We start from the raw sequence: 17,218 nt of genomic DNA on the forward strand, positions 1-17,218 counted from the left end.
CAGAGGATTGGACTAGGTTATCTTTATAGGTCCCTTCCAACCTCTATCATTCTGTGATTCTGTGATAAAAGACAGTAGGAACAAGGCAAGCACATCTCCTGAGGGGTAGGTGATGCAAGAATCCAAGGTTCTATAGTAAATGAGAAAATCTGCCTCAAAAAAGAAAACTGTTTCCATCTGAAAATGCAGCAAATTCCTAAAAAGACATACAAAAACGTTGAGAGCCTGTTAAGCATCTTATGGCCCAGGATTTTCTTACATATGTTTATTGCAACAGCTTTTAGTGACTAGCATTAATATAAAAGATTAAACCCTGGTTTATTTTGTGTTTTATGCTCCTAAAAAAATTGCTAAGTTTTTGTTTGTCAATTCTCTTTTTTTAGCCTAAGTTTAAAAGTAAATATTCTATGTTTTTCTATTAATGAAAAAAATGGCTTGGAAGCAGAAATAAAGAAGTTGAATCTCAAACACTTTTATACATTAGAGGTTCCTCTCTGCTGCACTCAATCTTCACACTTGGTAGAAGAACTCTAGAAGTTAAGACATCAAAAGAATCTAAATGATAAACAACTGTTTCATCTTTCTTTTTTTCACCTTTCTCTCTTTTTTTTATTTCCCCTCTGAACATTCATTTCATTAAAAACTCTGAAAAAACTAAAAATCTTTCTTCTGTCTGCCCACCCACCCCCAGTTACGAGGTTACATTCTGTTTTTCTCCAGAGAATAATAGCTGTGATCATCTGAGACCCCTTAAATGACTAAATGGAAATAATGGGAACAGCGAAAAACTCAACAAATCTGCTTTAAGCAGCAGAAAATGTCAAGATTTTGCCTCTCACATATCAAGCACTTTTTCTAACTGCTGCCTTCTGTATTCTCAAAGTGGCAAAACCAGCAGCAAATCAATTCTGCAAACAACATCATAGTCCACTCATGACTCTGGCCTTTAAAATTTGGCTATTTTATTTTCAGAAGCAAACACTTTAAGTCTTTCTAAAATTTGTTTAGGCATTTGTTTAGGAATGAAAATGGGCTATAAAAATAAGACAGGAGCAAATGAGGTAAAGTAAAAAAATTCTTTTAGGTTTCTGCAACCAAATAACTACCTAATTTCCTAATTAATTCAGTATAGAGCTGTAGAATCATTTAGGATTGGAAAAGACCCTTAAGACCAATCAAGTTCAACCATTAACCTCACATTGCCAAGCCCACCACTAAACCACACCCCTCAGCACTTCATCTACATGCCTTTTAAATATCTTCAGGACTGAGGACTCCATCACCTCCCTAGACAGCCAGTATCTAACAGTATCTAACAACCCCCTCAGTCAAAAGCTCTTCCTAATCTCCAACCTAAACCTCTCCTGGTGCTACTTGAGGCCATTTCCTCTTGTCCTATCATTTGTTACTTGTGAGAAGAGACTGACTCCCACCTCTCTACAATCTCCTTCCAGGTAGTTGTAGAGAGTGATCTTGTCTCCCCTCAGCGTCCTTTTCTCCAGACTAAACCAATCCCAGTTCCCTCAGTTGCTCCTCACAAGACTTGTTCTCTGCAGACCCTTCCTTCACCAGCTTCATTGCCCTTCTTTGGGTGAGCACTCCCACAACACTGCTCTATCACAGGATGAAACACTTCACTATAAGTTTTTTGTTGATATTGAGCATTTATTGTATGTCCTAGTTCCATGTCTCATAGTGAAGCACTTGCCCTCCCATGCCCCACCCACCTCTTCCCACACTGCTGTGCAGATAGCATGGGATGCTCTGAGTAAATTTGTAAGAGAGGTGAGTTTAGCAACTGAGAAAACATGTGTGTTCTGTAGAATTGAAACTGGAAGGAGTAAACACAGATGTGTTTTCATTACAACTCAGAGACCAGTCCATCCTTCTGCTACCTTTCTCCTTCCTTGTGAAATTCAAGAAAATGGAAAGTTGGCTTGAGTATTTCCTCTGCTTGAAAGTTTCTCCAGTTCCAAGTAGTCCAAAAAGCACTCTACTGCCTAATATGATCTTTCCCAACAACAGAGTCCTGTTGGCTGACAATCCTCAGGGAGCAGAAGGGGCCACATATATTCACTACTAGGCAGAATGACTCAGGGAAGCATTGGCTGCTCCTTGATAAGGGTGTTACTTATCATATCAGCTGTGCTCTGTGCTGTGAGATAGCTCTGTAACTCCTCCAGATCTGTCCTTACATACCCTGAGGACATAGCATCACAGAAATAAACCTTCACTGATGTGGTATGCCAAGGAAATGGAACTGTGGGAGCTCTAGACACATATACTTGGGTTGACACCAATGTCTTTCGTAGACAGACAGTGCTCTTCTGTTTTGTTTTTCTAAGGCAGGCTCCAGCATGAAAAGCAGATATGTGACTATGCAGATTTGCTGGCTCAAACACCATTTTTAGTTAAGGAGCTGTGGGAAGCTGGGTGTCACAGAGTAGCTCCTCTGAGAGCTGACAGAAATAAGAATTCATGCCAAGATACCACATATTACTAAAGGCAGAAATAAAGGATTAAGACTTAACAAACCCTTGCAATATAACTGAAAAGTCTCATGATATTTTGTGTATTTCCTGTGAAAGCTCAAAGTACCTCCAGAAGTTGCTTCCATGAAAAAATAAAAGCAAATTTAAACAAACAAACAAACAAACAAAACAACATATCCTGGTTTTGGGCTGTGTCAAACAAGACAAAAATCTTGTAATAGAGACTGCACACTGAAAGACATGAATACCAGAAAGAGAATTAAATAGTTGCTTATGGCTTCTAAAACTTTAACAGTTGTCCTCATTGCATGGCAAGACCTGGCTCATGGCAAAAAGCAATCAACAGATGACATCACCAGCAATATTTTAATGTAGACTCACTGCTGCTTGGCTGGGCTGCTGCTTTTTGTTCCTTTTGGGCCGTAATTTTGTAAAATGTTCCAGTTTTCTCCCTTCTTCTGATGGCAACTCTGAAATGAATCCAGAAGTTCGTTTGTCCAGCCTGCTGGAAGGAAATGGTGGGTCTTCTATATGGATAGGTACTTCTTCCAGTGCTTTATCTAGATCAAATTCCATTTCTAAGAGAAATCAAAACTTTCTAATTAGATTTAACATGCTATTTAAAATGAAAGACAATGCCATTCCACTCTTTAGTGGTAAAGAATTATAAACACATTTAAAGAACCCAGCCACAACATGTTTGTGAGCAGACAGAGCATTGTGAATAAATATTTACTGCCAAACACAATAGTGGACTCACAAAACAAGCCAACCAGTGTTAAGCCTCAAGTACAATCCAGAGCAAGGGTGAGTCTCCTCTGCTTTTCAAACAATAACTACCTAGAAGCACCTCAGGCAAGCAAAGCAGCAAAAAGGTTTCAAGAAATTCTCACTTACCAAAAGCTCTGGACACTGGTCGGAGCATTCTGCTGTGGATGCTTTTCCTTTTTGATTTAGGTGTCATCTACCAACATAAAACAAAACAAAAATTACTTTAGCGGACAGAAGAAATTACAAAGGAACAACTTTTCATTTCTATCCAACAAATCGGTTCTTCAAGCCCACATATCATTTCAAGATCAGGTTGGATTTAAAACCAAGTGGGAATAAGATTTTTCTCCTCTCCTGAAACATTCAGAACTATTTTTTAAATTGACCTTTTGTTCAACTAACTTTGAATAGAATCAGAGAGGTGATTTATTCTTCCTGTTAGGCTATACAAAGGGTGATTATTTGAACTGTCCATGCACCAACTCATTGATCTTCAACTGTATAGAAGGGTAACTATTAAAACCTCACCTCTGTACTTGAGGTCATGAGGCACAGAAAACGTAATTTCTTCATCCAGTACTGGACAGGGGTAGTCTGTTCTTTGTTTTAAATTTTATTTTTTATAGAAAATACACTTTCTCAGTTAATTTGTTACTGACATGCTTCTGGGAATGATTAAAATTCAGATACCTATGCCTCTGGACTACACCATAGAGCTCACCAAATTTCCCTAGGAATATACAGTCTTGGACCACACAGCCCTTCTTCAAAAAGCAAAACCACTGTATCAGTGTTAGCAGTATCTTCAGCAAACACATCACTTCCCTGGACTTTAGATACACTGCAAATAGCTGGAAGGTTACATTGGCATCCATTGAATGTAGTTACTGTAAATGATGTGCTACTATTATTCTCCTCTTCACATTCCCAGGAAAAAAAAACCACAACAAAACAGTATATTGCCTGAAGAGCACACAAATATCCAAACTTAAGACCTGAGTTTGTTACTTTTGTAAGAAAATTGCCCTAATGTCTAACCTGAACTCTTCAGAAAGTTTGCATGGCAAGAAAGATTGTTTTGCTAGAGGAAATTCATGTATCCCCAATTCCAAACCTCTTGACGTAGCTCAGCATTCTAGGACTTTTCAAAAAAAAGTTGACTGGCAGATTTTCTAAAGGGTTAATTTAAAATTAATCAACTTTTGCAAAGATGGTCTCCTTTTGAGGTAGGGTGATACAATCTGGCTTTGGTGACATTCATATACTTCCATTTAAAATCATAGAATAGTATGGTTGGAAGGAACCTTTAGAGATCATCTAGTCCACCCCCCTGCAGAAGCAGGTTCACCTAGATCAGGTAGCACAGGAATGCGTTCAGGTAGGCATTGAAGCCCTCCAAGGAGGGAGGCTCCACAACCTCCCTGAGCAGCCTGTGCCAGGGCTCCGTCTTGAAGCCTAGTGGCTTCGAGTCTGGACTATCAGTCAGGAAACTGTTATGACTCATACTTCACTAACAAATTTGTTAATCAAGTTTGGTAGTAGCAATTTTGTATGAGCAAGAAAAGAAATAGTTAGCAAGGACATTTCAGAGAAATTATGAATTGTTTGAGGTAAAAGTTTGCTAGTTTAAATGTATGGAAAGTTAAGTGCACAGGCTTACATGTACTGAATTCATATTCCCACACAAAGTCAGGCAGATTATTATGCCCCTGTTCATATGCTCAGGGTTATGATAGATTTTTGTAACATGAAAACTGATATCCATCTTCTCAAGAGAAGGACTTGCAGACTACAGAGTGGGCAGTGATAGCACTGTCTGGGCAACAAAGTTCTGTTTTTCTTGCCACACACATGAGAAAAGGAGATACCTTCAGCTGTTGGAGGTTTCCACTTTCACATTTGCCAAGCATCAGTAAATCATATAATAGTTTAAAGATCAGCAAGGACATAGCTTGCCACCTGAGCAGACTTACCCTGAAACTAACGAGCAGGCAAAGTGTTACTGCATCTAAAGGTCAGATATTCCTTTCAGAGCTACTAAGAAATTAAACACAATGGATTCAATAGCAAGTGGTTGGAGAGGTGCTGAACTTTTCCAGCCCAAACTTCAGTGCATCGTGCAATAAGTGGGCAGCTGGGCAGCCTCTGAACTGTACACTGTGATAGCTGCCAATCCATCACCCAAACCTGAAACAACCAAAGGCATCCTCACCTCACCTAACGAGAAGTTGAAGCAGTTCAGTGTTTGGGGGACAGCAAGCAGGAGTCACTATCAGCAGTCTCCTGGTTTTATTTCCAGCTGTAGCTCTAGTTAATGTAAATTTCCATGTATTTTGGTCTTCTTGCCACTTTTTTTTTTTTTGCTGCTGCCACTAGAAATTACATCTAGTTGGAACATGCACCAACTCAGGTGCTGGAGAAGATCATCTAGGAGGACAGAAAACAAGGCTAATGGGAGACCTGCAATCACTCAGTAACTTCACAGCCACGGCCAGTGTTCAGACTACTCCTGGATGAACACAGTCAAGCTGAGAGCTGCGTGAGCCCAGAGCACTAATGTCAAACAGCATGGGGCATGTTTTGGGGTTCCTGTGCAGGGACTTGAATGCTCCAAGACAGCCAGGAACAGAATCATTTCATCTTCCTTCCCAGACAAGAAAGTGGCCCCAGATGACCCTGCAGAACTTGTGCTGGTGACCATAAGCCAGTCTCTGGATCACTGTTATAACGTGCTGGCAGCTTGGCATGATCCATTAGCAGCTTGGTTGCTGGGGATAAAGGCAGAGGGATGGAGATGCCTCCCATTTGCTTTAACAATATGAATAACAGCTCTACATACACTTTTATTTGAAAACCTTCTGTTTTCTAGCCTGTTTAGGAAGTACACAGATGAAAAGCTTCTTGTCAACTGAACTCTTTAGATCACATGCAGAGCAAAATGGGTCAAAGCATTAATTTAACTAGGACAGTGTGCTCTTTTTACAAAATATTAGACTTAATCTCTGCTTAATATCTCAGCTGCTGTGCTGTATGCTACGACAGCAGAGCACATGTCATTACCAGAGGAGATATTTGAACTCCTAGCGAAAGATCTCTGTCTCTCCAGCCTGAGCCCCATTTCCCAGAATTCATAGGAGCAGTTCAGGTTTGGCAGACATGTACCTTCTGCCATTCCACCACCTCTAGCCATATAAGCACAACACAGCTCTCCTGCCTTATGTTTCTTCTATGGCCTTTACAGGGGAATAGCTATTAGTATGAATTTTCCCTCCTTCAATTCTTCCACATCTTCCATCCTAGCAAACCACTCCTGATTTTCTTCCTTGTTTTGCCTACTTTTCAGTGAGCACATTGTAAGCTGCCTGACAGAACAGAGAAAAAGATTAACTGCATCTCTGGGTCTTGGGAGGCTCTCTTGGAAGTTTGCGTGCAGCTACGCTACTGAGATCTCTGGAGATGGCTCCACCAAGGTACCCCTCTGTAGTAGATGCAAGCCAACAAATCGCTCTGTCATGCTCTTAGACACTCTCATGTGTCCAAGCTAACTTTAAACTCCCAGGATCTCTTCCCATGATAATTTTTCCAGATTCTTCCCTTTTGACTCCTTTCTTCACAAAACTATCAGGGCTCTCGAGTTATTCTTAAGCTATATTACCAAATGTATAAGAACACTAGGATGTGCTTTTAACAACAGGGTTTCAGATACTCTACATTCCTTGATTATACAGATAACTGAAACTACTCTCAGAGGAGAGTGATATGCTTATTTCCATGTTTTTCTCCTCCTCCAAAGTAATTTATATTTGATACTATCAGATACAGGGATGCTCTGTGAGCCCCCTCTCACTTCCCTTTCAAAAGATTGCAGACAAACTAATGGACAACTTCCTCTCTCCTATTGAAGTTCAGGCCCTCAACCAGTCTCCCTTCAACACTCCTTCCTTCAAAAACACCCAACTTAAGGGTAGACAGCACAAAAAGGTGAGAGGCAGTCAAAGGCTCAAGGAAATTCAACTACACAAAGAAAACACAATTAACTAAAACTGAGGTATTCAAGATCTTTTCCACCCCACTGGCAAGGAAGCCCTGGTTTATGCCCATTTGTAAGCCATTTTTTCACTAAGCTGGATGTTTCTTGAATATAAAACCAAATCAATATTTATTTTCTGAGCAGTAATCTTTGTGCTTTTATCTCCAACATCAGCACTCTGCTTTTCTTTGGTTTTAAAGCCAAGAGATGCTTTAAATTCAGATGTTACAATAGCTGAATCTTTTTGTAAAATCCAGTCTCATCCCTGAACTGCTGCCTATTTTATTTGTAGGTGCAAATGGATGACACTACAGTCTCCCAGGAGACTCACAAGGCAGTACAGAGGCAAATGAGCACAAAAACATAAACAAGTAGGCGAGAAACAGCAGAGCTAAATAAAATACTTACACTTGTACAGCAGAGAGTCTCCATGCAGCAAAAAAAGAAAGAAAAAAGAATATGAATGGGGAAGACAAAGCAATAGCAGTTCTCAGGAAAGGAGGCAAAGTCAGAAATCACCAAAATAAAGAAAACTAAAACCAAACCACTTAGAAGTCTTAGCAGGAAAGGTGACATGCAAAAATGAGGTAAAATTCCTTTGCTTTCGGAGGTGCTTTTGTGTTTTCAAAGTACAACCAGAGAAAGATGTGATCTCTCTTGTTTTATCTATATTAAGACAAATTCAGGTTTTCAGATATTTGTTTGCACTCACCAACAGCGTCAACCTGCTGTCCCAATGTACTTTGTTTTTTTAATTTTGCTGGCAGCAGTAATGAGAAAAGAACTGTAATTCTGTTACTTCCTAGTCTGAAGGAAGCTTTTGAATTAAAAATAATTGGTTGTTGTGGAAAACAGGAGAGCAAGGAAAACAAAACAAATCTTCTCTTGAAAGAACAAAAAGGGATGCAAGTCTGTGCTTCTGGGGTTTAAATAAACTTAATCCAAAGCAACAGTATTTCTCCTTCCTGTAAGGAGGTTTAGAGGCATGGGCTTTCAAGTGCTTCTGGCCCATTACAACAACACTATTCCGTTAATAAAGCAGGACCTTTCCCCTCCCCTTCAAATAAGTAAAAGAAAAGAAGGAAGCAGCACAGCTATCATATGAAATCAAGCAATGCCATATCCCATCTCTTGTGTGGTACATGACTAATCACACTCCCCTTTAATTTAAGAGAAAACAATTATTAGAAGTGCAGTTTTGTCTTCCGTTTCAATGGAAACTGCTGCTGTAATAACATTGCAGGTATTAGCAGAGTGTGATAGAAAACAATAGTCATGGTCTGGATTAAACTTCTTGGCAAGAAGGTGCTGCATTTTTCAATGGATATTGCACTGGCATTCAATTATCAGCATTGAAAATGGTCTGCACATAACACAAAGTTCATCACTTAAAGCAGGACCTTCCCCCTCCCCTTCAAATAAGTAAAAGAAAAGAAGGAAGGGATATTAAGGTCAGCTTTTCAAAGCTTTGACATTTTCAGCAATAATGATCTACTTGTCATGGTTCATACTTCTAAGCTTAACTGTAGCTAAAAGCTTTAAAGATATTGTGGTCTATTGTTGAATAGCAATATCAGTATTCTTGCACATAGCTCCACTTCTTTATTTTTCTGCTTTTCTCAGGGTTTTTGCTTGGTTGTTTTTTAAATTTTCTTTTACCTTCAGAAACTTGGGCTTTATGCAGGAGTTTTCAGCTAACAGTGACTCAGGCAAAGCTCCTAATTACTCTAATTTTTGTATGCTATCTGTACACACACACACACATGCTCTTACTCAATTTCCTTGACAAGAGCCATGTACTCTCTTGCCCATTTTCTATATTGGTATTCAATAGGACTGCTCTGAGATTCCTGGACAGACTGCAGGACCCCTTCAGAAACATCTCAAAAACTGAGAACATCTTAAAAATAATTAAATCTCCAGTGTACTTCAAAAAAATCAATCTGCAATATGGTTTCTCTTTCAGATAGAATTTGTGGTAGTTAGTACTCCAGAGTGTTCTGCATATTTAATGCATAGGCAGGGAAGTTATTTATATTATATAAGCAGCTGGAAATGTGATTAGGACCAAAGTGTAAAGCAATACCTATAAAACAGGAAACAAGCCCAGGATCTGGGGGAGTTTACAGTCTATGGTCCTAATCCAGCAAGGGCTTATGGAAACTGCCACCTTTCACACTGTAGTAATCTCACCTGAGTGTGACTAGTGAGCCACCTAAAAGGTGCTAAGTGGCTTGTGGGTGGTGAGTGAAGAGGGAGAGGAGGAGGGAGAGGCACACAGCAGGCAACAGGTGAGACAAGGAAACACTGTTAAGCAAAGTTAAAGACTAAAAGACTCGCCTGAAGTCACCAAGGAATCTGGCTGCTCTGAAGGAAATGTAATGCCAGTCCTTAGACCCCTGAAGTTCTACAGACCACAGGGCCACCCAGCTCTTCATTTCATTTGCTCTCACCATAATTGCACAATAAAGTGATTTGCCTCCCAGCGTACATAGGCCATTGCTAAACACAACACCAACCCTCAACCAAAAATCCCAACCAAATTCAACCCAAATGAAACCAGAAACTGGACTGAATCATAACAATGTGCCAACTGTGAATGTGCTGTCAGAAAAAAAATATTTTCAAGGATCCTTCCAGAATGTTTAAAACCAGAGCTAAATTGTTTCATCTATGTCTATCTTGTGTGTCAGGTCTTAAGAAAAAGGCCTAAGAAAACAAGGTATTTTATTACAAGCCCTGCTGGTTTATTCTGCTGTAAGGAATCCTGATGTGAAAAGCTGCCATGACACTATTTCAGTCAATCAGAATTCCGCAAACTTCCTGTAATCTCCTACCTCTGACAGAGATGTCACTCATCTGATCTCGTTAAAACAAAAATAAATCTTCAGGTATTCTTTGTAAAGTAGAGCAGTAGATTCACCAACTTTGTTGTTTTTGCATATGAACCTTTGAACACTCAGGTGTCTCACCATCAGTATAGAAAGCCCTAGGAATTAGAAAGTTGCCATTGCTTACTTCAGCTATGGAAGATTTTATAATACCATTTCCAGGTTAAACCCCTCAGCATGGCTTGCAGAAATTAGCTACATACATTCCACTAGCAGCGATGATAACCTGAATCACCACGCTTAAATGTCCCCCTTGAGTGCCATTGACCTTAGAAAGTTAAAGGCTAAAATGCATGAGAGCTTATGGAGTATTTTGCAGGAAATGGGAAAGCAAAGCCACCAACACATTGTTTAGAAACCAAGGCCAAGCTGCTATAGGCTGCTGTTTGTTGATACATCTACCCTGAATGTAGTAGCTATGTGTTTTTACACCAGCAGAGGATCTAGTCCTGACCTTATATTTCAGAGTTCTATCTCCTGTATGGAAATACCATACCTAGATATCAATATTGTAAATAAATATGGCATACAAATAATCCATACGTGAATTTAAGGGGTATGTTTATTTTTATCCCTACCTCAAGAGCTGAATTTCCAGAAGACAAACTGAGGTTCAGAATTCAGTCAATTAGTCTCATATAAACCAGCCTGACCTTTAGAATTACTTTGTACAGCAACATTTTCTGAAGGAAAAGGAGTAGCACTGCAGTAAGATAAGCTCAATGGATTTGCCCTTGAGCTTGCTTCATTTTGCTAGCTAAGAAACCTTTTGCTTTTCTACTTGCTGAGACATGGCGCATGTATTCTGTTACTCTGTGATATTTCACCAAGTATTTCGATATGTTCTTTTAATTAATAATTCTGCACTTACATATTTCAAATGAGGTAAGATTCCTGCTAATAAATATTCCTGCATATACATATCCACAGCTTTTATTATGAAGAATAAAAAATTGGATGCATGAATTAGACTGAACAATTCCTAAAACTATTAAATTCAATCTTTTATTTCATGTCCCAAATAAGTATCCTGCAAGGAACTCTGCCTGCCACTACCACCTGCAAAAGAAAAACCAATTCTCCATATCACCACTTCTGTTTTGTACTTGCTCATGAAGAAGCTGACAGCTGGGCTTTAAATTGAACAATGAGGATGGTTCTAACCAATTTATTTTAGCTAAAAACAAAGTGCAGAAAGTGATGGGGAATTTTGGCCTTGAAAATCCAGGCATACTTGAGCTGCTGCTCTTTCCTCATTGGAGTTTGTTTCAAACATCTTTCCAGCATGCACAGTAAATCTTTATAGCACTCAAGACACTTAGAGATATCCTATGTGAACTGAAACATGAAAAAAATCCAAAAAACCCAATCTTCTGAATTTTAAGTCCTGTTTGGAAATGCTATATATCAAGATTTCCTTATTAAAACCAGAAGATATCTTGATGACCAACCAGCAAACATACTAAAACTCTGAACTGGAAACAGAAGTACTTAAGTAGAGTATATGAGTTGTCTTCATTAAAACAAACTGATGGAAAGGGCCAATTATAATTACCTAAGACAGGCTGGTCTATGGAGGGCCAGCATCTAAGTATGATACCTGATTTAAATAATACTACTTGGTCAGGCAGTCATAGGGCAGCACCAGGCCAGTCTAGGAAGGTTGGAAACACCGTGAAAGAAAAAGAAGATGAAAAGCAGGACAGCTCACCCACAAGTGTTGAATTAAGTTCTGGCTGGCAACAAGGCATTGGATTCTGCAATTGCTCAGAAAGTATGAACACAAACTCCCCCACAGTATTGGAAATTACCCCACAGCTAAAATGTACAAGATAAGAAGAGGTTCTGACCAGCTTTGAATGAAATTGCTCTGACTTTTGAATTGCTGTTTCTGTCCTGGTCATTCCTTTTAGTTTTCTTTAACTTCTGCTTACTTGAAGGGTTTTTTTCCACTAGTTTGAGTGCTTTTGGTTTCGCATTAATCTTTCAATCCCATCTCTACTGACCTCAGAAATCACATAAACTTGATCTTTACTCACTTAAGTAATATCTTACTTACACCCATCACTTTGCAATAAGGCTTTAGCTGACCTGAGTAACATAAGAAGAATGAATCTGTCTACCTCAAAGTTCTACTTGAGTCTGACAGAGAGATGCTTTGAGAGGAAGCCAGATAAATTTATGAACAGGATTGTGTGATGCAGTTGTCAGTAATAGTAGAGATGAGATTTGATGAGTCGGAACTTGTCTTCTAGACTTTTGTCACTATGTACTCTTGTTTTTATTTATTTAGAAGTTCTTATTACAGGAACCCAGCTCATCCTAACTTCCTTTTCCTTGACAAAATATAGCAAAATCTAACAGTACTTTATGACCACTTGCCCTAACACAGACTTCTTCTCCCCTCTTCCTGTGAGCAGTTATTCTTTATCTCTGCAGTATGAGGTATCATCTCTGCAGAGCAGAAAATCACAAGCCTCCCGTTCCTCTGGGTGAAGTGAGAACTATGAAGCACTCTTAGTGAGACAGACTTGTGCATGTGCTATTTTCAGTAGGCTCTTGAGATCAGAGTAAACAAGACTCGCCCATACAATACAGATAAGTGCCAAGGTATTTATTTTTGCTGCTGGAAGAATCAAAAAGCAGTAGAAAGGACCATACAACCATACAGAAAACAGCCACTTGAGAAGGTCAACTGGCCAGATATTAATTGAATCGAGAAGTATTATGGCTACAAACAGATATGTGCTACAGAAACAGAACAATCAGAGGTTATTCTCATGCTGTTTGCTGTTGACCCTCTGCCAGAGGATACACAGCCTAGATTTTGGCAAGAACTCTTTTAAAGGAGCTTTTGCTAATCTGTCATGGGAAATAATGAACAGGGTCTCATAAACAGAGGTTGTGGAAAGATGAATTCTGAACCTACTTGTGCTGAATATCAACTGATTCCACAGATCTGCTGGCAAAAGAGATCACACAAGTGCCTCCTGACCCAGATCAAGCAAAGGGGCTTCATCCTCATAACCTGTTATCTTTACCTGGAGTAGGTGGACGCTTGGAGATCCCTGCGGCTGGCTGTATGGGCAAGTACTGGCCAGCAGGACAAGCCAATCCAGACAGGGATAGTTACCTCCCTCAGCAAGCCATGGAGGGGTGCTCACAGCCTACAACAGCTAGCATTCAAACTCTTGCCAGCAGAGTGGCAAATGATGGGAATGAGCAGCCGGTGTTGGCACTACCTATACACTGCATAGCTATTTCTTTAAGGCCTTTCTGTCTGCCATAGACAAACTTCCTAGCAGTAAGCTCCCTCTTAAAATCAATCTTAGAACTCTCAAGGCCAGTGTTTCAGTGAGTGCTTTGTTACTGGACCCTCCTTGCAATGTGGCTTTTTTCAGGATGCATGAAATAAAATTATGAAAACTCAGTAAGACAACTACTGCCATAAGGACCTAAATACACATCCTCCTCTTCACCCCCAACAAAAATCTATTTATTAAGGAAAAACAAAACATCAATATTACGAGAAGACAATCTCCTGATACAGAAGTGCCACCATGCAAACAGAATATCCAGCAGCTGCACTTCACAACTCTCTTTTTTAACCTAAGCAGAAAACAGGCTCCAATTTTACACTCGTTGTTTTTCTTAACCAAGCATGCAGTGCTGTTACTAGAAGCAGTTTATCACATTTTTTTCTTTTACTTCATGTTGTGCCAATAATGTACTCCAGATTATGAGAAACAGTTTTAGACTCTAAGAAATCTAAGATGGTTTAAGAAAAGCACACTGTATATCAATTATCCATCACCTCCTTCCACTCAGAGACCAAAAAAAAAGAAAGCCAGGGTTCTTTTAAAGTGTTTCAGCTGGGAACACATAACCCCTCATAAGCCTGAAAGAGACTGCAGTCTGTAGTTTATACATGTAACAGGCACTGAATAAACAGGCATAAGGGCCTCTAAAGGCAGTGTGAATAGTACAAAACTATATATAAAGGAACCCAGGAAAAAATAGATAACAAATATTTGCCACTAAAATGAATGAAATCATAATATGAATGGTGAGCCTAACATATAAACACACAACTTGCAAATAAACAAGATGCTCATAGGTTTGGCAAAGTTATCACACTGGATCCCTTTATCTCTTACTTTCTCAGCCACATTAGGGAGCAGGCTGGCACTGTGCTGTCCTAGTTCAGGGTGAATCTGAAATATTACTAGACTCCCACCGAAGTAGATTTGCTCACATGCCTGTGATGGAGCCTTTTCAGAAACCAGAAATACTCTGGCATGCCAATTCCTAGCTTCCCACAGAGTGCTGTATTTACTACACATCAAAGGCACATTTCTGCTAATGCATACAAGGGAGAAACTCAAGTGTCAAAATTGATTTAATCCAGCATTCATCCAGGCTGCTTGCCTTTGCCCTCATCCTTGCCGACTTGTTCCTGCTGCTCAGGATTTGTTTTGTGAACTCAATCAGAGGACTGGTCAATCTGTAAAATAACCTGGGAAAGAAATCCTCTGTAAAAAGCTTAATTTTCAGCTGAATCACTTCCCATACCCAGTTTGTAGGGAGGTTGCATGAATACCAGTTTGTATGTGAGGGTGTGGGCAGGAAAGAGTAAGCAGTGTACAGGGGAAAGTAGAAATGCTCTTTTCAACAAGAACAATGATTTTAGTTGGATTAAATCTGTTGCAGAGCCAGAGCTTTATTTATAGTGCAGGAGAACATATGGAATCCAACAGGAACTGGGGTTTTATTGCAGTAGGAGTTCAGGCTTTCATCCAAAAAAAGCTGACTATATATGCCTGAAATAATTCTGCTACAGGTAAAGAGAGAGAAACAAGAATTGTATGTGGTAGTATGTCAGGACATACCAGAGAATCTCCACTTTAATTTTTCTTCCTACAATATCAGTGGACAGCAAAATAACCATGAGCCAGTAACGTGCCCTCGTGGCCAAGGAGGTCAATGGCATCCTGGGATGCATCAAGAAGAGTGTGGCCAGCAGGTCAAGGGAAGTTCTGCTGCCCCTCTGCGCTGGTGAGAACTCATCTGGAGCCCTGTGTTTAGTCCAGAGCTCCCCAGCTCAAGATGATCAGAGGAGTGGAACATTTCTGTGATGAAGAAAGGCTGTGAGACTGTTTAGCCTGGAGAGTATACCGAAAGGGAATGTTATCAATGCTTACAAATATGTAAAAAGGGAGTGTCAAGAGAAGGGAATCAGTCCTTTTTTCTGTAGTGCCCAGCAACAGGACAAGGGGTAACGGGCACAAGCTTGAACACAGGAGGTTCCAATTGAATATGAGGAAAAATTTCTTTCCTGTGAGAAAGCCCTGGCACAGGCTGCCCAGGTAAGGTGTGGAGTCTCCTTCTCTGGAGGTTTTCAAAACCTGCCTGGATGTCTTCCTGTGTGACCTGATCTAGGTGGACCTGCTTTGGCAGAAGGGTTGGACTAGATGATCTCTAGAGATCCCTTCCAGCCCCTATCGTTCTACGATTCGGTACAACATCTGTACCATGATTTTCTCCTTTCTCCAGTGAAAGCAACTGAAAGAGTTTCTGTTGTTTTAATTCTAATTTGTCTTGGATGAAGGTGTAGGGAGAGAAAAGCTTTCAAGTGATGCTTCATGAATTCTTTGGGGTTTTTTTTAAATTTCCAGTGCAGTGAGTACAATTTCTCTCTCTTCTCTGAAAGCACTGAAGTCCATACACTCCTTCTCTATCAGAATCAGTGGGCTCATAAGTCTTCACCTGGATACTAATCTGCTAGATCTTATTTAATGATTATTTAGTATTTTTCCAGGAAAAAACAAACATCACTAATCTAAAGTGTTCTGCTACTTTTGCAATTTTTCTTCTCTACTGTACTGGTGAAATCTGTTGTTCAATAGACACTAAAACATTAATATACTGCTCATGGGATTATTATTTTTTTTTAACTTTCCTTCATTGAAGTCATAGAACCATCTCTATGGTTAAAATTAGAAACAGATGAGAAATAGCTAAGATGCAATATTCATCACAGGCAGTCCTTTTCTATTAACTACAAGCACTTTTGCAAACACATAATTTACCATCCAAGCATTTCAATCTTACACTGTAATGCTTTAAAGAAGATTTATATGCCGACTTGTGTATTACAACCTACAATTCCCTTACATGCTTCAAACAATTTCCTACCATACGTCTTCATAATAACTCCCGCTTTGCTCTAAAAAGAATACTCATCCTTGCTGTATGCTTTTTACTGCCTATAGTAAAGAAAGTTATATTGCTGAAATGGATATTTTAAAGATTATGAGTACATGGATGTCTAGTAAAAAATCTATTTATCTCAAAACTTTTATTTAAATAGTGCCTCAACTGTGGTGATTGTCTTTTAGTATTCTGGAAGCCTGACTAACATTCAAGTAACTTTTAAAAAAGCTTTAGAACATAACCATTAAACACAGTGTAACAAAGATGTTCTATTACCATTGGGTGGGGAAGTGAGCACTGTGTAATCTCTCTTACTTATGCAAAGAGCTTACGGTTATGAAAGAATAAAGTACAACGAGAAGCATTACACAAAATTTAAGCTGTTAGTATCTACCTACATCATTACACATACCAAGATACATGATATTCAATCTCTGTAAAAAAGAGTGCTTTAAAGTTAGTTTTGAAGTGCATGCATTAGTTTTAAAAAGTGTCACTCTTGCTATATACACACAGAAAAATTCAGAGAAACTGTATTTTATGAAGTCAATTCCCGATTGAGTCTAAGCTTTGAAAAGAGTGCTATGTTTTTTTCCTTTAATCTGAGAGCAGTAAGTAATTTTCTGCATAGAGATTTTTCTTTCTATCTTATTGCATGCAATTTTAATCTAATGATTTATTACCATCAACACAGCTCTAATTAAACATAGCCAACTAAGATAGCTGTAGATTAGGGAAGCATCAATTTACCACACTGCAGCTCCGGGAGATCAGAAACTCTCGGGTCCATAGTGTTGTAGCTATTGCGTCCTATGCTTGAC

At 39.3% G+C, this 17,218-nt stretch overlaps 1 protein-coding gene across 7 annotated transcripts in view; it reads right to left on the reverse strand.

Moving 5' to 3' along the window:
• Positions 1–17,218, reverse strand: part of CARMIL1 (capping protein regulator and myosin 1 linker 1) — a 212,858-nt gene that overhangs the window by 21,950 nt on the left and 173,690 nt on the right. For all 7 annotated transcript variants that reach the window (XM_061995599.1, XM_061995601.1, XM_061995598.1 and 4 more), the window contains exons 30-31: positions 3,390–3,456; positions 2,874–3,070 (exon numbers count right to left, since the gene is read on the reverse strand). In XM_061995599.1, coding sequence (XP_061851583.1) covers positions 2,874–3,070; positions 3,390–3,456 — 264 coding nt within the window. The remainder of the gene's footprint in view (positions 1–2,873; positions 3,071–3,389; positions 3,457–17,218) is intronic.

This window comes from Colius striatus, chromosome 4, assembly GCF_028858725.1.
Source record: "Colius striatus isolate bColStr4 chromosome 4, bColStr4.1.hap1, whole genome shotgun sequence".
Lineage (NCBI taxonomy): Eukaryota > Metazoa > Chordata > Aves > Coliiformes > Coliidae > Colius > Colius striatus.